We start from the raw sequence: 24,168 nt of genomic DNA, 5'->3' as shown, positions 1-24,168 counted from the left end.
TGCTAGGATCACAGGCATATGCCACTACACCCGGGTTATGAGGTGCAGGGGATCAAATCCACGTCTTTGTGCTCGCTACCAAGTGATCTACATCACCAGTCCCTTCCTGGTCTTTATTCTAAATGTTCAGTTTTACTTTACATTCGCGCGATCACCTAGAAGGCCCAAGAGCAAGGATTATAACCTATGTACGCTTAACATTCATTCGTTCTCTAGGTAAGAAATACAGGTCAAATACAAAATGAGGCTCTCAGATACCGGAATACATTTGGTTTTGAAGTTCATCTATAACACACAAAGTTTTTAACCCTTTGCCCACGTGAGTCACTGAACCGGCGAAATATTTCACCGGCCATCTTAGTTGTGTCAGCCCAAATTAATTTCTCTTTTCCATGACGACAATCGAGAGATTTGTACCACGGTGCCCCTACCCGGGTTTTCTAAGCAGCCCCAGCAGTTCCTCCGGGAAGGAAAGCCACTTTCCCGCCAGCCCGGTATAGGGCGTGGGCCCTTCATAGCGCATCCCCGTTTTTCACTCCACGGTGGACTCCCGGGTCTACCGCCCGCTGGGGAGGAGTCACGCCAGCCCACGCCCGCGGCTCCGCCCCCTCATTTAAATACACGTCGCCGGCGGGTGCGTCGAGCTCGCCGCGAACCCAAGATGGCGGTGTGTGGACGTGTACGGAGGATGTTCCGCTTGTCGGCGGCGTTGCAGCTGCTGCTGCTAGTGGCAGCAGGGGTCCAGAATAGCCACGGTCAGGGCCAGGGTCCGGGGGTCAACTTTGGGCCCTTCGCAGGGCAAGCTGGAGGCGGCAACCCGGTCGGGCAGCAGCCACCTCAGCTGCCTCAGTTATCGCAGCAGCAGCAGCAGCAGCAGCCGCCGCCTCAGCAGCAGCAGCCTTTCCCGGCGGGCGGGCTCCCGGCCCGGCGGGGCGGAGCAGGGCCCGGTGGGACTGGCGGAGGCTGGAAGCTGGCGGAGGAAGAGTCCTGCAGAGAGGACGTGACCCGTGTGTGCCCCAAACACACCTGGAGCAACAACCTGGCGGTGCTCGAGTGCCTGCAGGACGTGAGGGAGGTGAGAAGGTGGGACGGGCCTGGGAGGAGGGCCGAGCCTGGTGCGGGCCGGAGGGTGTCGCCGGCCTGGAAGCCGCGGATGCCGGGCTGCAGCTTCCCTCACTCTTTTCCTTTAGGGCTGTGCTCGCGCTTTTCTCTTTCCTGCCCCTCACTCCCCGGTGCATTCGAGCAAGCGGATCCCACCCCAATCCTTCCTTCCCCAGTCCCTTATTTCGCTCCTTGTCGCGGTGTTCTGGGATCAGGACCTCGGCTCACGGCCTCAGTAGGCGAAGGCCTAAGGAGCGTGTTTCTGTTTGCGCTCCTGTCTTTTGTGTGATGCTCTATGCAGAGTGGCTCCTCGCCGAAAACCAGTTTAGGGTTTTTGCTATCCGTTTCGACCTCGACAGTTTGTAGCAATGCATTTCACCGTGAAAAATGATCGGTGTATTCAAACTGCTAAAGATCGATCTGCTGTTTATTTAGCAGTAGACTCTCGGTGAGGGAACCTGGGTTCTCTTCTGGTGTGAATGTAGTCAAGAGCCGAATTTACTGTTTCTACCACATTCTTTTGCAATTGGTAAATCCTTACTATTTACCTGGTGCTGAAGCTAATTATGCTTTTTTTTTTTTTTTTTGTCTGCACTTTCTATGGTCAGTTTGTAAAGGACCTCATTTTTAGGCTATTCCTTCGTGTTACTTGGAACTCTGAAGCTTGAGAAAGTTGCAGACAGCATTTGACCCTATAATATACAGTGTTTGTGATCTATAGTGGGGTCTTTCTGAAGTCTTAGTATAGTTGGTTTTGAGTCAGGATATGCTTGTAGCCCAGGCTGGCCACCTACGGGAGGCATCCTTCTGAACTACTTCACCTAGTTTGAAATAATTTTAACAGCACCTCTTAGTTCTAGAGCTGCTGTTACTTGGTGTGCTTCCTTGAAATTTTCTTTTCCACATTTGGTCCTACAGACATGAGGGCATATTGGTAGAAATACTTGTTTTCAAAGGTTTAAATAAACAAGATTAGTCCCAAACGTTGCCAAGTAGAAAACTGCTATTTGGCCATTGGAATAGTGTATCTTCAGGATTGTTCCAGGCCATGAGGTGACCACTAGTTTGTAGACATTGCTAGTCTTGTTTTAGTGTTGTAAGGCCCTTTTTTATGGCACATCCTGTTAATCCTGGAACTTGAGAGGAAGAGGCTGGCAGACCTCTGAGTTTGAGACCAATCTGGTCTAAGTAGAGAGTTCCAGACCAGCCAGGGCTACAATACCACTAAAAAAAAAAAAAAAAAAAAAATCAAGAGCCAGACAGTTTACAGAGCCACCAGAAATGTGGAACCTTACATGGGTCTCATGTATAGCTTGAAGATTAGAAAGTAGATATAGCCAATTGTCTTAACTGTTAAACTTTTTGGAATTTTCTATTTGATTTTTGAGGATATTTGCTAAATGCTGTTTCCTTAAGGTGAGTTCATCCTGTCTATTAGTAGATACATTGTTACTGTATTGTTGTAGAAACAGGATATTATTGGGGGAAAGCAGCAAAAATGTCCCAATTGAAGGAGTGCCTAAAGCTGTGTACATTATGGACACCTTTATACCTTTCCTTATAGAAGCACAGAGTGGTCTTCTGTCAGGCATGTACAAGTGTGTAGAGGCACTCTCCATCTATAAAGACTTGTTGAATTCTGGAGCCTTTAACTTAGTGGTACCATTGTTTTTTTTTTTCCTGTTAGATTAGTTTGTATAAAGAAAAGTACACCTGCCTGAAAATGTAGTCACTGGTCTACCAATGGTCGCAAAATTCCCAACTCCCAGCAAGGATATTTCAGTAAACTCGGTTTTATTTTGTCAGGATCATATATAAACTCTGATGGTTGGTAGCTGTGTTTTATATTTTCTTTTTTTTTTTTTTTTTTTTTTTGGTTCTTTTTTTCGGAGCTGGGGACTGAACCCAGGGCCTTGCGCTTCCTAGGCAAGCGCTCTACCACTGAGCTAAATCCCTAACCCCGTGTTTTATATTTTCTTTGTGATGTTCTAGAGTACCTACCTAGTTCAGTGCTGGAACTCAGAGAATATTGTGAGCTGCTTGAGGATGAGTGAATTAGTGGGCCTGCTTTTATATTCCAGAGGAAGGGAGGGCCATGCAAGTCAGAGACCTACTGTTTGGAAGGAAGGAGCTGAATATTCACTGTAACAGTGGGCTCACTTGCTGAGCGGAGCACTGCACCATGAATCTACAACATCCCTAATCCCTCAAGTTCAGTTTTTTGTTTTCCAAGACAGGGTTTCTCTGTGTAGCCCTGCCTTTCCTGTAGTCCAGTTTGGTCTCAAATTCAAGAGATCTGCCTGCCTCTGCCTTCCAGGTGCTGGGAATAAAGGCACGCAGTCTGTCTGTCTGTCTGTCTCTCTGTCTGTCTCTCTCTCTCAAAGCACAGTCTCCCTCTGTAGCCCTGGCTATCCTGGAATTCAATGTCCACCAGCCTGGCTTTAACCTACCTCTGTCTCTTGAGTGCTGGGATTAAAGGCTTTGCCATAAGTTTAGAATTTAAGGTTCTTGCTAGTGTGCTCCAAAATTATGTAATTCACTTAGAGGATTTATTGGAGAATAGAATATCTTGAAGTAACATCATTCGGTGTTTTTAGTTCATCTAGTGTGTCATCTGCCAACAAACTCTGCATCTGAGGATATGCCTTAGTAAAGCGTCATGTCAGCTGTAGATTAGTTCATCACAGGTTGGGCCATTATGTAGAGCAATCTTTTGGACCCCTCTGATGAGACATACTTTTTTGAGACAAGGTTTCTTTGCATCGTACCCGTGGCTGTCCTGGAACTCAGTCTGTAGACCAGGCTGGCCTAGAATTTGAACTCCATAAAGTTCTACCTGCTTCTGCCTCTCAAGTGCTGGGATTAAAGGGAAGTGCCAGGCTAGAGAAGTGGCTCAGTGGTTTAAGAGCATTGGCTGTTCTTTCAGGGGACCTGAGTTCAATTCCCAGCATCTACATGGCAGCTCACAACTGTCTGTAACTTCTAATCCAAGGAATCTGACAACCTCATGCAGCTATAATGCATGCAAAACACTGTTGTACATTAAAAAACCACCACCACCCAGCCTGAATCAAGCTCTTTAAAGGGCCCAGTGTAGGCAATAGGCCTACTCAGTTTTTTGTCCGTCTGATTAATGTGTATAGGTGTTTTGCCTTCATGTCTGCTTCAAAAGTGTGTAGTATCTCTAGTATTGCAGTATCCACAGAGGCCAGAATAGGGTATCCAGTCCAGAATTACAGATGGTTGTGAGCCACCATGTGGACCCTAGGAATCAAATTAAGGTCATCTACAAAAGTAACAAGTTGTTCTTAACTGCAGAACCCTCCCTTGAGCCCCTATACCTATTTTTTTGTTGTTTTGTTTTTTTGAGACAGGGTTTCTCTATGGAGCATCAGCTGTCCTAGGACTAGCTTTGTAAACCAGACTGACCTCAGGGTCTGTCCTATACCCACTCTTAAGTAGTAACAGTGGAAGAGGAAGAGGAGAATCAGACACTTGTTTGTGTTTTGTGTGTGTGCGCCACTCAGCTTGAGCTCTCACTCCCCTTCTATTTATCTAGCATAGTGTTGGGAGACTGATAGATTTTAAAGCATACACCAGATGTCTTGTCTTTTTATTTTATTTTTTTAAAGATTATTTATTTATTTATTTATTATATTCAAGTACACAGTAGCTGTCTTCAGACACACCAGAAGAGGGCATCTGATTTCATTACAGATGGTTGTGAGCCACCATGTGGTTGCTGGGATTTGAACTCAGGACCTCTGGAAGAGCAGATAGTGCTTTTAACCACTGAGCCATCTCTCCAGCCCTAGATGTCATTTTATTTTCGAGCATTTCACTGTGTGTTTCAGATACTTAAAAATATTTCTTAGTACTTTTAATCTCATAAAAATTGTGAGCCACTACCTAAACCTTTGTATAGAGTAAATACTTTGTATTTATTTAAGGTTTTATATAAGGAGTAGGGAAAAAAATCTCAACATTACAAACTTTTTCTTTTTGGGGCAGGATCTAATTGGGGCAGACATGTAATCATGGCTGGCCTGGAACTCATTATATAGACCAGGCTAGCCTCAAACTTGGAGATCTACCTGCTTGTACCTCCCAATAGTGGGATTCAAGGCATGCACCATACCCCTGGCTTTTTTTTTTTTTTAAAGATTTATTTTATTATATATAAGTACACTGTAGCTGTCTTCAGATACACCAGAAGAGGGCATCGGATCTCTTTACAGATGGTTGTGAGCCACCATGTGGTTGCTGGGAATTGAACTCATGACCTCTGGAAGAACAGTCGGGTGTTCTTAACCACTGAGCCATCTCTCCAGCCCCCCCTGGCTTTTAAACCCCACTTTCTTTTTTCTTTTCCTTTCTTTCTTTCTTTCTTTCTTTCTTTCTCTCTCTCTCTCTCTTTCTCTCTCTCTCTCTCTCTTTCTTTCTTTCTTTTAAGATTTATTTACCTCATGTATGTGGGTACACTGTTGCTGACTTAGAACACACCAGAGGAGGGCATCAAATACCCATTACAGATGGTTGTGAGCCACCATGTGGTTGCTGGGAGTTGAACTCAGGACCTCTGGACGAGCAGTCGGTGCTCTTAACCGCTGAACCATCTCTCCAGCCCTAAACCCACTTTCTTTCTTTCTTTTTTTTTTTAAGATATATTTCTTTATTATATGAAAGTACACTGTAGCTGTCTTCAGACACACTAGAAGAGGGCATCAGATCTTATTACAGATGGTTGTGAGCCACCATGTGGTTGCTGGGAGTTGAACTCAGGACCTCTGGAAGAGCAGTCAAGTGCTCTTAACCACTGAGCCATTTCTTTCTTTTCTTTTCTTTTTTTTTTTATTATTTATTTAGTGTATATGAGTACACTGTAGCTGTCTTCAGACACACCAGAAGAGGGCATTGAATCTCATTACAGATGGTTGTTGACCACCATGTGGTTGCTGGGATTTGAACTCAGGACCTCTGGAAGAGCAGTCAGTGCTCTTAACCACTGAGCCTTTTCTCCAGCCCTAAACCCACTTTCAAAGTCAGTAGTTGAACATTTTTGATAACTCTGTTGCAGTGCTGGAGATTGATCCCAGGGCCAGCCAAGCACAAACCCGAGAGAATAGGCACATTCTTTGTTATCTAATTAATACTGTGTAGTATTTCTGACCCTCGTTTTACCTCTTCTTTGGAATTTTGAGATGGGATCTCAATAAATCTCCAGACCCAGACATCTTAGACAGGATTTCTCTGTGCAGTTCTGGTTTTCCTAGAAGTTGCTATAGACCAGTCTGGCCTTGAACTTAAGAGATCCATCTGCCTCTCTGTCTTTAGTTCTGGATTAAAGGTGTGTGCCACCACCTCCCAGCTGTTACTCTGTTCTTAATCATTAACTTGACTTTACCTGAGAATAGGCACACTCTTTGTTTTCTTTTTCTTTTTTTTTCTTTTTTCTTTTTTTTTTTTTTTTCGGAGCTGGGGACCGAACCCAGGGCCTTGTGCTTGCTAGGCAAGCGCTCTACCACTGAGCTAAATCCCCAACCCCTCACTCTTTGTTTTCTAATTACTACTGCTGTGAGTCCTGCGAGCTGAGTAGTAGTATTTTCTTTTCTCAATTGAGGAATAGACTCCAGCAGGTAATGTTGTCTTACTGTCTGGTGAAGCTGACTTTAGCAAGTCCTCTGACTTAGAAACCATATCGTTCACTGTTTATGTTACTGTTTGCAGCTAGAGAGATTAGTATGTAGCTGTTGAAGATGTTGCATGCATATAAATAGATACAAAGTAGGAAGGGACATCTAGTACTAGACACATTTACTTCAATATCAAAAACCAGTATATAGTAGCAGCTTCTGTTGTACACTGAAATAGTGATTTTCCTTTCTTTCTTTCTTTTTTTTTTGGTTTTGTTTTTTTTTTTCCAGGCAGACAAACCAACAATATCAGATAATGCTAATTTAATTACTGGTCTGGGCCTATCATGAACAGAATTTCTGTGTAATGTAATGGATTTAAAATCCCAGTTCACCTAAGCCAGAATTTTTATTATTGAAATAGAATTGGTTATATTTTTCTGTTATTTGAATTAGCTCTATGAACCACATAAAAAGTGAATTGGGTTGTAATAGTATGGCCATTAACTTTGCCTGCCTGCCTGCTTGCCTATCCATCTACCTACCCACCCACCCACCTACCTACCTATTGTGTTTGATGTATGTGTATGTATTCCTGCAACATTGGACATCTTTTCCTAGCACTCTCCCACCTTTGTAAAAAATGTTTTCTTTTAGATTTACTTATTTTTATTTTGTGTATATGAGTGTTTGCCTGCACTTATGGACGTGTGCTATGGAATGCCTAATGCCCAGAGCAGTCAGAAGAGGGAATCAGTCCCCGAGAGCTAGAGATTTGGATAGTTGAGAGCCGCCACCCCATGATGGCAGCAAGAGCTCTTAGCCTCTGAGGCATCTGTCTAGCCCTATTATTTATTTTTTCTTTTTTTTTTTTTTTTTTTTTTCGGAGCTGGGGACCGAACTCAGGGCCTTCCGCTTGCTAGGCAAGTGCTCTACCGCTGAGCTAAATCCCCAACCCTATTATTTATTTTTAAATAATTTATTTTCTCTTTAATCCCAGAAGTCAGGAGACAGAGGAAGAGGCAGAGGCCGGCAGATCTCTGTGAGTTCAAAGCCAGAATGGTCTACATATTGAGCTCCATGCCAACCAAGCTTGGCTCAAATTTTCCCAACCCTCCAAAATAAATAAATAATCTATTTCTTATTTATTTATTGCTGTTATTTTTTGAGACAGGGTCTCTGTGTAGCCCTGGCTGACCTGGAGCTCACTCTGTAGACCACTCTGTAGTCTCAAGCTCAGAGATCCACCTGCTTCTGCCACCCAAGTGTTGGGATTGAAGGCATGCACCACCATTGTCTGGCCAAAAAATTACTTTAAGTATGTGTGTCTGTATTTGGATACTTGCACATGAGTGTTTGTCACAGACAGTTTTGTGTCACCAAAAAAGTGGGTGTTGGGAACTGAATTGAGGTCCTCTGGAAAAGCAATAAGTGCTCTTAACCAGTGAGCCCTGTCTCCAGCACTCTACTGTTTATTTTGTTTTGTTTTTATTGAGATACGATCTTACAGACTTGGCTGGCCTAGAATTCATTCATATTCTCATTCTCTGTCTCTCTGTCTCTCTGTCTCTCTGTCTCTCTGTCTCTCTCTCTCTCTCTCTCTCTCTCTCTCTCTCTCTCTCTCTCTCTGTCTGTCTGTCTCTCTCTCCCCCTTGAGCTTTTTATATAGACTGGCCTAGAACTCAGATGCTCCTGCCTTTGCTGGGATTAAAGGTGTTCATTACCAGGCTCATCCTGCTTCACCTCATTTTTTTTTTTTTTTCTTTTTTTCGGAGCTGGGGACCGAACCCAGGGCCTTGCACTTGCTAGGCAAGCGCTCTACCACTGAGCTAAATCCCCAACCCCTTCACCTCATTTTTTGAGACAGATTTTTTTCCTGAACCTGGAGCTCACTGATTGATTGGCTAGACTGACTAGCCATTTACTGGGGATGCAAATTCTGATCCTTAAGTTTATGTCCTCCTCCCAGTCCTGTTTGTTTTGTTTTGTTTGAGTTGGGAATCTCACTCTGTAGTCAGGTTGGCCTAGAACTCACAGTGTAGCTTACAGTGACCTGAAACTCCTGGCAACCTGCCCTCAGCCTCCCAACTGCTTTGATTACAGATAGGAACAACCATGACTGGCTTGCTATTAGCTGCTTATAAGTCTGTGGGCAAGACATTTTACCACTCTTGAGGCTTAATTAGTTTCTTCTTGTGTTAAGTGAGTGAGATTAGAAGGGGGCCTTGGATCCCCTAGAACTGGAGCTACAGTTGGCTGTCAGTGCCAGTGTAGGTGCTGGGAACTAGTCATGTTCTCTGCAAAAGCAGCAAGCACTCTTAACCCTACAGTACAGCCCTAGTGTGTGTGTGTGTGTGTGTGTCTGTCTGTCTGTCTGTCTGTCTGTCTGTCTGTCTGTCTGTGTCTGTGTGTGTGTGTGTTTCTAGAGATTAAACCTAGGGCTTCCCCTAGGTAAGTTCTTAAATTCTTTATCACTGATCCCCAAATATGAGGATTTTTCTAATATAAGTTACCTTTTATATTCCGGGTAGGCATATATTATGTGGATTCTAGGATTTACAGATGTAATTGTCTCATGATTTCTTGCTCATTCAGAGGAAATAGTGGTAGCAATAGCACAGACAGCAATTAATCCAAGCATTCTTTGACTTTAGGATGCAGTGGTTTTGTTAGTGATCATTATGTACTTACCATTGTGGAAAACCTTTGTACTCTGGGATACTGCCATTGCTTACAGTTAGTTTGATAAATGATATTGTCAACAAGAAACAGTTATATCAGAGTGTTAATAACTTGATGTCATATAGATTCTAAATTCTTTTAGGGCAGTGAAATGAACACAAATCTAGGTTAAAAGATTAGGTGGTACCCAGCCCTGCTACTCCTATTTTTTTTTTTTTTTTTTTTTTTTTTGGTTCTTTTTTTCGGAGCTGGGGACCGAACCCAGGGCCTTGCGCTTCCTAGGTAAGCTCTCTACCACTGAGCTAAATCCCCAGCCCCCTGCTACTCCTATTTTAAGATTCACATTATTTAGCCTAATGAGGTGGTGCATGCCTTTAATTCCTGTACTTTGGAGGCAGAGACAGGTGGATCTCTGAGTTTAAGGTTAGTCTGATTTACATAGCAAGTTACAGAACAGCCAGGACTCTTAGAACTTGTCTCAACACACACACACACACCCCAAAACCAATCCTATTACTTGCCTGTTATGGGTTTATCCTCTTATACTGGAAAAAATCAAAAAAAATTTTTAAGTAATGGCTGTGTATTTAGCTCTGAAGACATACATGAATTTAAGTGTATTTATATTATGCTAAATAGGTGCAGTATATTAACATATATAACATCATTGTGCTATCAGAAGTTGTGTACATACACAGCAGCTCATGGCTGTTCTTTCTCAATCTCCTGCATTCCTTTGTGCTAGGTCTACTAACTGGTTTTCTTGAGTAAAGTTCAGAAATGGAATGTTTTTAAATGGTCTTTTTATATACCCAAGATAATCTTAAAAACTTTAAGTCTTCTTGCTTTAGCCTCCTAAGTGCTGGCATGGTTTTTTTAAGCCCAACTTTAGATAAAGGTACTCCTCCAGAAATTGAAAGTTACCTGTAAAGCAGCATTGACGTTTCCAGCAAATACTCAAGAACTCTCTTGATGGGAGTGCTTTTTAGCATATAGTTGTCAATAATTTATTGTTCTGGAGAAGGAAGTAATATACTTGAGTAGCTCAAAAGAGGAAGTGCTACAGCTACATTTTCTGTTTTGTTCAGCACATAGAGTTAGCAACATCAAGATTAAGTTTCTTAAAAAGAAGCTATTGAAATGGCTGGTAGGTAATTAATTTTTCATCTGTCAGCAAATATTTACGGAGTCCAGTGTACAAGACACTGTTCAGTGTTGGTAATATAGATATTGATAACAGCTCTTATTGTTTCTTTTTTTAGTTTTTCAAGGCAGGGTTTCTGATGTAACTCTGGCTGTCCTGGAACTTGCCCTGTAGATCAGGCTGGCCTCAAACTCAGAGACCCCTTTGCCTCTGCCTCTCCAGTGTTGGGATTAAAGGTGTACACCACTACTGCCTGGCTGCTATTGTTTCTTACAGCTCTGTTCTAAGAGAAACAAAATACTTTCTTATGTATTATTTAATCCAATGAAATTTTTATTTCTTAATTTTTGGAGCGGAGAGATTTTTAGGTTTTTTTTTTGTTGTTGTTTGTTTGTTTGTTTGTTTGTTTTTGAGACAAGGTTCCTCTGTATATCCCTGTCTGTCCTGGAACTTGCTCTGTAGACCATGGTGGCCTCGAAGTCACTCTGCCTCCAGAGTGCTGGTATTAAAGGTCTGTAGAAGACAGAATCTAATTCTGTAGCCTAGGCTGCATTCCTTCCTGCTAGGATAAGAAACCTCTGCCTAGCTTTTTTTTTTTTTTTTTCTTAAATAAAAAAGAAGGGCCCTAGTTCCTCAGGTTGTCCTAGAACTCTCTTTTCAGCCAGAGGATGACCTTAAATTCCCAATCTTCCTGTCTCCACCCACAATTTTTATTTTTAAATAAGGTAAACAGGATCGGAAACTAGCCTCAAGTAATGGTAAGGTAGCTTACTCTAGCTATGCCCATAGCATTTATACACCAGGACTGTACTACTTGGTGTGGCAATCACCAGCTAGCTGTAGCTGTGAACAGCTGAGCTGTATCTGCTTTGAATTGAGGTATACCGTGTAAGATTCACTTTATTTAGAAGACAGTGCAATTTTTCAGTCTTTTTAGTATCTGTTTAATGATAATTTGTGTGTATTGAGTTTATTAAAATATATTACTAAAATCAGATACTTTTTCCCAGGTGTGGTCATGTACGCCTCTAATCTCAGGGCTCAGGTTGCTGAGGCAGGATTGTTGTTATAGGATTGTTGAGACAGGGTAGGCTGTGGTGCCCCTGTCTCAAACCCCCTCCTTCAATCTTGTTAATGGATGAATTAGCTTCAGCTTAATTCATGTGTTGACTGTAAGGGATGTCTTAACTTCATCCAGAGGAACAACACTCTGATAAAACTGAAACTACTCAATGACTCATTCTTATGTGGGTGAGTTAGATAAATCTGAAACTCAAGAATCTCAAAGTGATGTCCCTCAGAGCTCAGAGCCGAGCTAGTAATAACCGTTGTATCTGCATTAAAATAGAGTGTGGTGGAACAAGAAGTGTGGGCTGGAATCTAAAACCAATAAATAAAGGGAGAGAGCCAAACATCTATTTTCATTCAGTATTAATTTACTGACATCAGATGACATTAGATTGAGTACTAGGGATATAACTAGTTAATAGAGTGATTGCCTAGCATGTTTGAAGTCCTCGTTTTGAAGCCCTGGCACCGAATAAATCCAGCATAGTGGCATAGGCTTGTGATGCTAGCACTCTGGGGGTGGAGGGAGAAGGATTAGACGTTCTTTGTTTTGGAGTTGGGAGTGTGGCTCAGTTGGTAGAGTACTTGCTTAACAAAAGCCTTGCACTCCATCCCCTTCACCACATAAACTAGGTACCTACCAGGATTTGGAAGAGGGAAGCCAGAAGATCAGAAGTTGAAGGTTAACCAGGTAGAATGGCAAATGCCTTTAACCCCAGTACTGGGAAAGTAGAGGCAGGAGGATCTGAGTTCAAGGCCACCCTGGTCTACAGAGAGCTCCAGAACACCCAAGAGTACAGAGAAATCCTGTCTTGAAAGACCTGAATAAACAAAGAAAGAAAATATATAAATTTGGAAAGAAAATATATAAATATATAAATTTGGGAGCTAGTGAACTTGAGAGCTGGCTTGCTGTACAAACATAACCTCAGCCACATTAAAAAAAGAAAGCAAAACAAGAAAACAACAAAAAATGGCATGGCATGGAACAATGTCTCCAGAGTTCTTCTGTGGTCACATTAGCTTTATGGCGTTATAGTGTCAAGGAGGGGAAAAGCATGTGTTGGGAATTGTGTTTTTTTTTTTGTTTTTTTGTCAATACGATTTTTGAGACTAGATCTTCCTGTGTACCCCACGCTGGCCTTAAACTCACTCTGTAGCTAAGGCTGGCCTCTACCTCAATCTCCCTAAGTATCGAGATGACAGAGATGTGCTACTTTACCTGGCTCAGGGAGTTCTAACAAGCCGACTCTGCAGTGTGTTAATTAATGTAACTACTGAGCATACATCCATTATACATAAAATAAAAATCAGAAGAGTTAAGGACTTCCTGCCATGTGGAACTTAAGATCTGAGGAGCAGCTGTCTGCTGAGGAGAACAGAATGGGCTTTGGAGTTACTGTCTTGGACCAGGTCACATAACCAGGAGCTTAAGACCAGTCAGCCTCCCCTCACTCCTGTTTTGGGGACAGTATTTCATTATGTAACACTGGCTGGCCTCCAACTCACAGGGATCTGCCTGCCTCTGCCTCCAGAGGGCTAGGATTAAAGGCATCTTATCTAACTCAAGTTAACATCTTAATATTTTTATTTTAATAAGTTTGTGTGTTTTGGGCATATCATTCTTTTGGGAGTGCACATGCCACAGTATACATGTAGAGCTCAGAAGTCTGTTCTTGCACTTGTTTTTGAGGCAGGATACCTCTTATTTCTGTGTTGTGTTTGCCACATTAATTAGCTCACTAGACAACTTCAAGGCAGTTCTTTTGTCTCCCTCTCCAATCTCACGCTATGGAGATCAGACTGGTCTACCTTGAGTAGAGATCTACCTGACTCTGCCTCAAGTGCTAGGATTTTGTTTTTGTTTTTGAGACAGATTCTTACTACACACAGTCCTGCTCGTTGAAGTCTTCCTGCCTTCGACTGTCCCTTGCTGAAATTATTGCTGTAACTACCATGTTAGGTCTTCCCACATTTTTTATAATCCTTCTAAGGGTCCATCATGAACACGTCAGAGTGCACGCCTCTGCTCTTAGGATGGAGTTATGTGGCAAGACGACCATCTGTATCCATCTATATCTAACATAGGCATAACAAGATTTAAGATCTTATTTTCAAGAAAATGGATGGATGGATAGATGGATGATGGATGGATGATGGATGGATGATGGATGGATGATGGATGGATAAAACTAGGGGTGTGGTCAATGGTGGTATTTTTATAACATGCTTGAGGCCTTGAGTTTGATTCTCAGCAACATTAAAAAAAGTGATGAGTTTGGTAAACCTTTAGTTTTTTTCTTTTCTTTATCACCCCCACCACCACTAACAAGGTCTCACTATGTAGTACTATCAGTCCTGAGACTTAAAGAGTTTCCTGCTTTGCTTCTGAATGCTAAAGATTGAAGGTGTGTACCACTGCTACCTGTCTCTCATTTTCTCTGGACAGTCTTTTTTTGTAGATTACAATTCTTATCCTCCTACTCCAGTTTCCTAAGTCTTGAGATCACAGAGTATATTACCACCATGCCAGGCTTTACCACAGATTTAAATATGTACACTTTGAGATTATGACTTCAAAGGGCCAAATACTCTGGGTAAGAGTTCTGTTCTGCCAATTGTTCTTTTTTTCTTTCTTTCTTTCTTTTCTTTTTTTTGGAGCTGGGAACCCAACCCAGGACCTTGCGCTTGCTAGGCAAGCGCTCTACCACTGAGCTAAATCCCCAACCCCCTGCCAATTGTTCTTTAGGTTTTTGTTTTTGTTTTTTGCTTTATGTAGCTTATAGAAAAACTCTATTTTTTTGTTTTGTTTTTTGTTTTTCAAGACAGGGTTTCTCTGGAACTGACTCTGTAGACCAGGCTGGCTTCAAACTCAAACAGATCTGCTTGCCTCTGCTTTCCAAGTGCTGGGATCAAAGGCATGTGCCACCCACCACTGCCTAGCAGAAACCTCTGTTCTTATAAGGGGAAAAATAGTTGTATTCTGACAGTGACGTAACTAAAAACATATCTGACCTTTGTAGAATCGAATTACTAAACATACAGCTATTTTGTCTGCTTGGAAACAGAAAGTATCAACTGTATTCTCTTGTATAAATCCAGATAAATATAAAAAATTATTGAAGTTTTCCTGAAAGTTGATGATTTTCAGAGGGAGAGTAATAAATAAAAACTTAAGCTCTTCTATTGCTAAGGTTGGAACATTTCTTTGGGTTACAAAACAGTCAGCAATTGCTGGGCAAAGTGACTCAAACCTTTAATCCCAGGAGAGATAGATGTGTCTCTGAGTTTGAAGCCAGCCTGGTTTATATAGTGAGTTCCAGGCCTATATGGAAAGACCCTGTCTCAAAAAAAAAAAAAGTTGAAATTCTCACATTAAGACTTTGTAGGGGTTGGGGATTTGGCTCAGTGGTAGAGTGCTTGCCTAGCAAGCGCAAGGCCCTGGGTTTGGTCCCCAGCTCCGAAATAAAAAAAAGAAAAGGAAAAAAAAAAAAAAGACTTTGTAAGGGGCTGGAGAGATAGCTCAGTGGTTTAGAGCACTGACTGCTCTTCCAGAGGTCCTGAGTTCAATTCCCAGCAACCACATGGTGGCTCACAACTATCTGTAATGAGGTCTGATGCCCTCTTTTTTTTTTTTTTTTTGTTCTTTTTTTCCGGAGCTGGGGACCGAACCCAGGGCCTTGCACTTCCTAGGCAAGCGCTCTACCACTGAGCTAAATCCCCAACCCCGGTCTGATGCCCTCTTCTGGTGTGTCTGAAGATCTGAAGATAGCGACAGTGTACTCATATAAATATAATAAATAAATATTAAAAAAAAAGACTTTGTAAGACTTTGGTAAGGAGCTCGAGATATAGTTCAACAATTAAGAGCACTGGAGGCCCGGGCTTAGTTCTTAGCAGCAACATGGCAGCTCCCAACTGTCTGTCTCAGTGATCTGCTACCCTCTTCTGGCCTGTTCCGGAACGAGTCTCATATACATAGAACTTTGATGGGACTGAGGACCCAACTACCTGCTAGGAGAGTACTCTGCCACTGAACTCTATCCCTAGCCCTTTTTATAGTTTATTTTGAAACAAGGTCTCACTTAGTTCTCCAGACTGGCCTGGAATTTATAATCCTCCTGCTGGGACCTCCCAAACCTGAGATTATAGGCCTGTGCCACTAGGCCTAGCTGCTTGCTGGTTTACTTGCTTGTTTAAGGGGTGGTTTCTCACTCGATAGCCCAAGCTAACTTTGAGCTCTTGAGCAGTTCCATACTTGAGTGAAATTTAAAAAAAATTCTTTTTGTGTATTATAGTTTCAAGACAGGGTCTTACTCTAACCCAAGATGGCCTTGAACTCTGTGTGATCCTAGTGCTTCACCCTCTTAAGTATTGAGATTATTGGCATGAACCATCACTCTGTCTTTTTTTTTTCTCTTTTTATATTTATTTACTTTATGTATGTGAGTATACTGTTGGTGTCTTCAAACACACTAGAAGAGGGTATCAGATTCCATTGCAGATGGTTGTGAGCCACCAACCATCACACTGTCTTAACTTTTAAATGCTTTTTTTAATTTTGAAAAAAATTGTGATTTTTTTTTTTTTTTCAAGTGGCTGTCCTGGAACTCTCCATGTAGACCAGGCTGACCTTGAACTCACAGAGATCTGCTTGCCTCTGCCTCCCAAGTGCTAGGATTAAAGACATATGCCACACCTTCTGGCTTCATCTTTTCACAAGGACTTATTACAATATATTTTTATTTTCAGTTTGAAAATACTTTGAAATAGAAATTAGGACAGAGAATGCAGAAGTCAGAAGTTGTGTTGGTATGGTTCCCTTTTTCTCAAGGGGTGGGGAAAGAGCTCAAATTCATTAGCCTGATTTCTCAGCCAACCTTCCTGCCTTACTTTGCGCTGACTCCATGCACATCTTACTGCCCACAACCAGAAATACACAGAGGAGTGCTGTGGGTCTCTGGAGAGTACAGAGTTATAATTTTGACTTTCTAGGGTTTATATGATTTTTGTGGTGCATGCTAGACCGACAACTACTACTGTGGTAATTGTTGTCAAGGGTTTTGTTTGATTATTCCTTTAGATACATATTTCGAGTTTTTGTTTATTTCTTTTTGTGTGTTTTTGTTTTCTTTGAGTCTAGGTCTCACTATGCAGCCCTGGCTGGCCTGGTCCTCATTATACAGGACAGTATTCACAGTCCTGGGATTAAAGTCTTATACCATCTTTGTTTCATTTTTGAGACAGTCTTCAACATGTACCCAGGTTGACTTCAAATTCCCTGTTCTGCCTCAATCTCCTAAGGTATACTGGGGTGGTAGGCAAGTTCCATGGTACTAACTTATTTAAAACTCAATATTTATCTAACTATCTCTTTCCCAAATATTTCATTATTCTGGTCAAGGGTTAATACTTAAGTTATGAAACCCTTATCTCATTTGTTGCAGTTGATAACTGCAATTGATAGATATGGCATGTAGCAGCCTTTTTTTTTTAAAACAAAACAAGACAAAATTGGTATAGTATATGCCTTCTTACCCCAGGTATTTGGGAGGCCAAGATAGGATTGCTTAGAGTCCAGGAGCTTGAGGTCAATTTCGGTAACAATAGGACTACCTCATCTCAAAAAACCAAAGTAACAAGTCAGGCAAGCACCTTGATCAGATTGTGATTTGCCCAGGTCATAATAATATTTTAGAACTTAGATGGCAACTGCAAAGTCAAAGCACCTGTCTTCCCATATCGCCATGTCACTTTCCAGATGGTTTTCACTGTTGTACAAGTATCTTAATGTATTTGCTTCTTGTGTTTTAGTAACCCTTTCTAATTTTTTATTTAATAAAAATTTGGATACATGCTGGGAGCCCATTATTTTTACAGTTTTCCTGTTCTTTCATTCCTGAGCTCTGGTCCTCCATACGTTAGATTGAATGCTGATGTCTTAAAGGCCACAGGGCCTTCTACATACTCTATTATGTTTTATTTTCTTTGTCTGTTTCATCTAGGGTTATTTCAATTGCTCTGTCTTCATGTTCATGGAGCTTTTCTTTTATATGTTCCAGTCTGCTATTAATACTACCCAGGAGTTTCATTCACGTCTTGGTCTCTTATAAGGTCCTGGTTTGCCTTGAATTTACTATGTGGACCAGGCTGGTCTTCAACCTTCGGTCTTCCTGCCTCAGCTTCTTCAGTGATGCAATTAGCAAGCATGAGCTACTGCACTGGGTGCATCTACTGTGGTGTTTAGTTAGTTAGGTTTTTTTGAGACAGGGTCTCACTATATAGCATTGGCTAGCCTGGAACTCAATATGTAGACTAGGGTGGCTTTGAATTCAGAGATATATCTGCCTCTTCATCTGCCTCTGCCTCCCAGGTATTGGGATTAAAGATGGTTGCCACTGTGCTTGGCTGTATGTTTTTTTTTTTTTTTTTCATGTAGAAGTTTGATTTGATCACTTAAAATTAGATTTCATTTCTTTTTTTTTTTCTAAAGTTTTTTGGTATATCCTTCAGTAATGCTTAATTTATTTTCTTTTCTTAAAAATTAATTTATTTTTATTTTTCTTTTTTCTTTTTTTTCGGAGCTGGGGACCGAACCCAGGGCCTTGCACTTGCTAGGCAAGCGCTCTACCACTGAGCTAAATCCCCAACCCCAAAATTAATTATTTTTATTTTCTTCTTTGAGACAGGCTCTCATTAGATAGTCCTGGTTGGGTTTGGAACTCACAAAGATCCACCTGCAGAGTGCTGGGATCAAAGATAAAAACTACCAGGCCCTTCTACCTTCAGCGTTTTCACTGTTTTGGATTCTCATTTTTTTTGGTTCTTTTTTTTTTTTTTTTTTTTTTTTTTTTCCGGAGCTGGGGACCGAACCCAGGGCCTTGTGCTTCCTAGGTAAGCGCTCTACCACTGAGCTAAATCCCCAGCCCCGGATTCTCATTTTTTATTGGCTTTTTGACACAGCCTGTTTACATTGCCCTGGCATGTGTACTGTGTGTGTTAGGCTGGCACTGAACTCACAGGGCCCACCTGCTTCTACCTCCTGACTCCTAGGATTAAAGGAATGTGCTCAGGTTCTCATTTCTTGATCATTTCCTGTTGGGATGTTTTTGTCCTTTTTCTTTACTTAACAAGTCTGTTAAATTATTATCTCTTGAGTGTGTGTGAGTGTGTTTTTACCGGTTCTCTGTTTTTTTCTTTGTTGACGGTCTTGAAAGTTCTATTCAGTTTACATCTCCTGAGTGATTTTCCTCCACTACTGAGCAGAATGTGAGATTCTGTTTGGGTTCCTGCTCAACGATCAGAATTTCAGAGATTAAACAGTACTTTTGTATTTTGTCTAATTGATAGTAGGTTTAGAGAGAGCAGCTGCTGTGGTAGTTAATCCTTCATGGATGAGAGTACATAAAAAGAACAAAAGTTTAGAGTCAGCCTTGGCTACATAGCAAGTTTGAGGCTAGCCTGGGATATTTAAGACTTTATCTTAAAAAACTACAAAGATCGGGAGGTGTGCGCACCTTTAATCCCAGCATTTGGGAGGTGGAGGTGGAGGCCAAAGCAGAAGCAGAGGCAGGTGGATCTTTGAGTTCTAGGCCTGGTCTACAGATTGAGCTCCAAAATAGCCAGGGCTACACAGAAAAACCTTGTCTCGAAAAACAAACAAGAAAACAATAAGCCACAAAGAATTTTTAAATGTTCATATGTATCTTTCGATCATTGATTTTTTTTCTGAAAATTATTCACAATTTGTATATAAACAGTATAAATGTGGAGGCATTTTCTTTTTTACATTGTGAGCGACTTAAGAAATGATTAAATAGGATGAACACAAATGTTTCGGTACAGGTACTTGCCGACAAGCTGGAAGACTGGAGCTTGAGCTCAAGGACCCATAAGATAGAACTGGTTTCCTCAAGCTGTCCTTTCACTTCCACCTGTGTGCTCTGGTGTGCGTGCACCCACGCAGAAGCACACAGAATAAATAGCATGAAAACGTTTTTTATTAGCCAGGTGATGGTGGCGCATGCCTTTAATCCCAGCATTTTGAAGGCAGAGGCAGGCGGATCTTTGTTAGTTTGAGGCCAGTTTGTTCTACAGGTTGTTCCAGGACAACCGAAATGTCTCCAAAACAAAACAAAAAAAAGTTTTATTGTTTTTTGAGACAAAGTTTCTTTGTGGTGGGGTTAGAGATGTGGGCCACCACTCCTAGCTGAAATGTTTGTAAAGAAAGTGATTAAGTTATGAAATACACCTATACAAAGAGGATGCTGGAGGATGCATGGGAAACTTCCCACTGTAGCCTTCTTTTATTCTGTTATATATGTGTGTATATACATACACACATAATACCTTTTTTTTTTCTTTCTTTTTTTTCAGAGCTGAGGACTGAACCCAGGGCCTTACGCTTTCTAGGCAAGCGCTCTACCACTGAGCTAAATCCCCAACCCACATAATACCTTTTTAAAATTAAGATAAACCAGCCATGTTGACATGGGCTTGTAATTTCAGCTTTTGAGAAGCTAGTCATGATGATCACATTTCAAGATCCTGTCTTTTTTAAAAAAAAAAAGAAAAAGAAAACCTTTAATTTTATATATTATTTATATAAACATTACCATGACAAGACCTGGGAAAATATCTACCTAACACAGAAGACCTGGGAAATGGTTAGCCACCTAGTGATCTGGAGACTAAAAAAGAAAATATTTATGTGTATAATTATTTATATTATTTATATGTATGTAATAAGGACATGTGGAGATAGAGGACTTGTAGAAGTCACTTCTCTTCTATCATATAGTTTTGAAAGACTGAGGTCATAAGATTTGGTAGCAAGGGCCCTATCCATTGGTCCATCCTGCTGGCTCCTCTTCCCCAGCCCTGTGTTTAAAACAGTTTATAAACAAGTGTTTTAAACTGTTTTTAGGTGAAATAACTGTATCTTTAATTGACTTGAAACTTGTTGGCAAACTTGGGTTTGGTTTAATATGTTTTAATTTGTTGGTCAAAATTTGAATAAATACCATTTGCTACATTACAGAAACATAATGGTAGGTAACTGGGAAATGTGGCCATTTTTATTCCCCGATTACCTGTTCCTGAAAGATCTGATCCCTACTTCATGGGGCATATCTTCTAATAGAGGAGCTAGGCATTAAGGAAGTACAAATAAGAGCTGATAAAGAGGATGTGGCAGAGTACTTGCCAAATATATTTACGATTTACGTCCTACGTCTTGGTAATAATTCCCAGTACCAGATAATCAAAATGAAAGAAAACAAACCATATCTTTGGGGATACAATTCAGCCATACTGTTCACCTTGCATGTGTGAAGCTGCATTAAATCACCAGACACACACACACACACACACACACACACACACACACACACACACACACGCATCACTCACAGAGTATTTGGAAAATCACAGCTTTGGTAAGTGCTGTGAGAGGGAGGTACGTGGACAGGTTTTTAGCTTGTGCTGGGTTTCAAATGACAGCCAGGCACTAAAAGCAATTTCCAGTAAGAGGATGTAAATTTAGAGCAAATGTTGAACTGAATCTAAAATTTACAGTTCTTTTAGCTTAAAAAAAGTGTAGCTGGAGTATAAAAATGCCTGAGTACTCTTAAAGAATGTGTAAAAACAGAGTAGGATTCCAAGGACTGAGCCTTGGGGAATGGGTACTGTTAAGGGTTGGAAAGAGGCTGGTTGAGGAATTGTAGGGAACAGAAGGAGTGGTAAAAAGTTGAAAGAAGATTTCCAAGAATTTAGCTGTGAAAACCAAGGAAAGGAACATTTCAGTAGTGAGAGGACAAGGCATTTTTTTTTTTTAAAGGTAGTAGTAATCAGGAGAAAAGAGCATGTTGTAATCAAATGCTCTTGCCACAGAGCTGAACCGCAAGGACATTGTTTTATAGAAAAATAGAACAGCAGTTCCTTTAGAACCTAGATTTCAACTAATTGAGACTATATTAGTGTACTTGAGAAATCTGCTGGCGAAAAGGTAATTATAACATCCCAGTTAGCTAAAGATAAAGGAAATTCAATAATCTACAGCTTTAGCTTTTGTGTTTAACTCCTGGTACTCCCCACTACCACTGACAGACACACACACACACACACACACACACACACACACACACTCTCTCTCTCTCTCTCTCGAGTGTGCAATTAAAGAACACCTATTTTAGTTTAAGGATACAGAAAAGGGACCCATTAAAGAGAGACTGGAAGTCCTCTGAGGAATGGAAGGAACGAGGGTACTGCATCAAGGGGAGGAGGTGACCTGGAGAAGTGGCTCAGGGCTTAAGGGAATTTGTTGCTCTTGCAGAGGACTGGATTATAATGTAGTTCCAGGGATTGTGCTGTTGAGGCAGAGGCAGGCAGACTCTTGGTCTACATAATGAATTCCAGGCCAGCTACGGCTATATAGTGAGACCCTAATCTTTAAAAACGAAACAAAACACCCCTCGAAACCAAATAGCTGGTACCTAACTGTGCATCTGGAACCAAAGTGCCAGGGAGATCCCTGGTTCCCTGGAATTCACTGGCCAGCCAGTCTAGTGAAGTGGGTGAGGTCCCCTGCAGTGATACGCCCCGTGGAGCTGCAGTTACAGACTATCAGGAGCTTCCATGTGAGTGCTGGAAATGAACCTGGGTCTGCTTGGAGAGTAGCTGGTTCCTTAAGCACTGACACGTCTCCAGCACTAACCCTGTATCAGAAAACAAAGCGAAGGAACTGGAGAGATGACCCAGTTCAGTTAAGAACCCTCTTTGCTCTTGCCGAGGAAATGAGTTTGAATCACAGCACCCACATGGTAACTCAAAAGGATCTGCCCTTTTCTGGCATCCTTGGACCAAGTATATTTGTGGTACATAGACAAATAAACAAATAAAATACCCATATACATAAAATTGTAAAGGGAAAATATGACTGAAGAAGACACCCAACATTTAATTAATGAACTAATTAACAGAAATTAAATCTTGATACTTGGGAGGCTAAGGCAGGAAGACTGAAAATGTGAGGCTAGTCACATTAGACTATCTCAACATTGGAATGAGACCCTATCTCAACAAACTACTGAAAAAGGGTCTGGCATGTTAACTTGTCAGCTAACATGGTACATACATGTATGTGTATATTGGTATGCCTAATTCTGAGTTTCAACCTTGGTGAGTAAAACATGCATGGGTGTGTATAAGCATGTAAGGTGTTTTTACTTCTATTTGTTTGGTTTGGTTTTTGGTTTTTCTAGACAGAATTTCTCCATGTAGCCCTAACTGTCCAGGAATTAGCTCTTTAGATCAGGCTGGCCTTAAATTCATAGAGATCCCATGCCTCTGCCTCCTGAATACTGGGATCCACTACCACCACCTGGATCTGTTTTAATTTTTTGAGGCAGTCCTGTTTCCCAGACTGACTTCTAATTTACTATGTATCCAAGATGGTCTGTAAGCGTTTTTCTCCCCTGGTGGTGGTTGTTGTTTGCTTGTTTTCTTTTTGTTTTTGAGACTGGGGTCTCACTGTTCAGCCTTGTAGAAACTGGAATTTGATATGTAGACCTGGCTGGCCTGAATCTACAGAGTTCTGCCTCCCTCTGCCTCCTTAGTGCTAGGGTAAAAGGTGTATACCACCACACCCAGCTTTGCCCTATAAATTCTATGTGGGTGTCTTTGTGCCTGTATGATTAAAGAACAGCCTCGACGTTGGTCCTTGTCTCTCTAGTCTTGCAGTATTGGCTGGCCTCGAAATCTCCTATCTTCTGATTCCACTTTCCAGACCAATGGTATTTCAGGAGTGTCCTACCCACCATGCTTACTGTTCTGCGTGCCACCAAGCTTAGTGTTATATCTATAATTTACACAAATAGCTATTTTTAATAGTTTTATTTATTATGTGTGAGAACACTGTCACTTCAGACACACCAGAAGAGGGCACCAGATCTCATTACAGATGGCTGTGAGCCACCATGTGGTTGCTGGGAATTGAACTCAGGACCTCTGGAAGAGCAGTCGGTGCTCTTAACCACTGAGCCATCTCGACAACCTATTTGTGATTCTTAACAATTCCTTATATGTCCTGCTTGGCACTTGAATCTCCTGTTTTTCCTAGTAGTCTTGTAAAACTCCTAGAGTTGGTTATTAGGTCTATTAACAATACTGTTTTAAGCTGGCATAATTGTGCATGCCTTTTATTCCAGCACTCAGAGGCAGGCAGATTTCTGTGAGTTCAAGGCCAGCCAGGGCTACATAGAGAGACCCTACCTAAAAAGAAAAAATATTTTAACTAATTAGTTTTTTTTTGGGGGGGGGTCTTTTTTTCGGAGCTGGGGATCGAACCCAGGGCCTTGCGCTTCCTAGGAACTAATTACTTTTTTTTTTTTTTTTGGTTCTTTTTTTCGGAGCTTCCTAGGAAAGCGCTCTACCACTGAGCTAAATCCCCAACCCCAACTAATTACTTTTTAATCAGTGTCTTACTATGCAGCCCTGGGTGGCCTCAAACTCTGGGTGTCAAAGGCCTGTGTTCAACTCCTG

The 24,168-nt window shown here is 41.4% G+C and overlaps 1 protein-coding gene across 2 annotated transcripts in view; it reads left to right on the top strand.

The window, feature by feature from the left end:
• The first annotated feature begins 631 nt into the window (after positions 1-631).
• The window catches only part of Glg1 (golgi glycoprotein 1), a 99,291-nt gene continuing 75,754 nt past the window's right edge, over positions 632-24,168 (top strand). Inside the window, exon 1 of one of the 2 annotated variants that reach the window (XM_039097676.2) lies at positions 632-1,075. In XM_039097676.2, the coding sequence (XP_038953604.1) occupies positions 662-1,075 (414 nt within the window). In that variant the 5' untranslated portion in view covers positions 632-661. 2 annotated transcript variants of the gene reach the window in all.

Source organism: Rattus norvegicus, chromosome 19, assembly GCF_036323735.1.
Source record: "Rattus norvegicus strain BN/NHsdMcwi chromosome 19, GRCr8, whole genome shotgun sequence".
NCBI lineage: Eukaryota > Metazoa > Chordata > Mammalia > Rodentia > Muridae > Rattus > Rattus norvegicus.
Note: the sequence above shows the minus strand (reverse complement) of the source record. Positions and strands in the feature narration are given on the sequence as shown.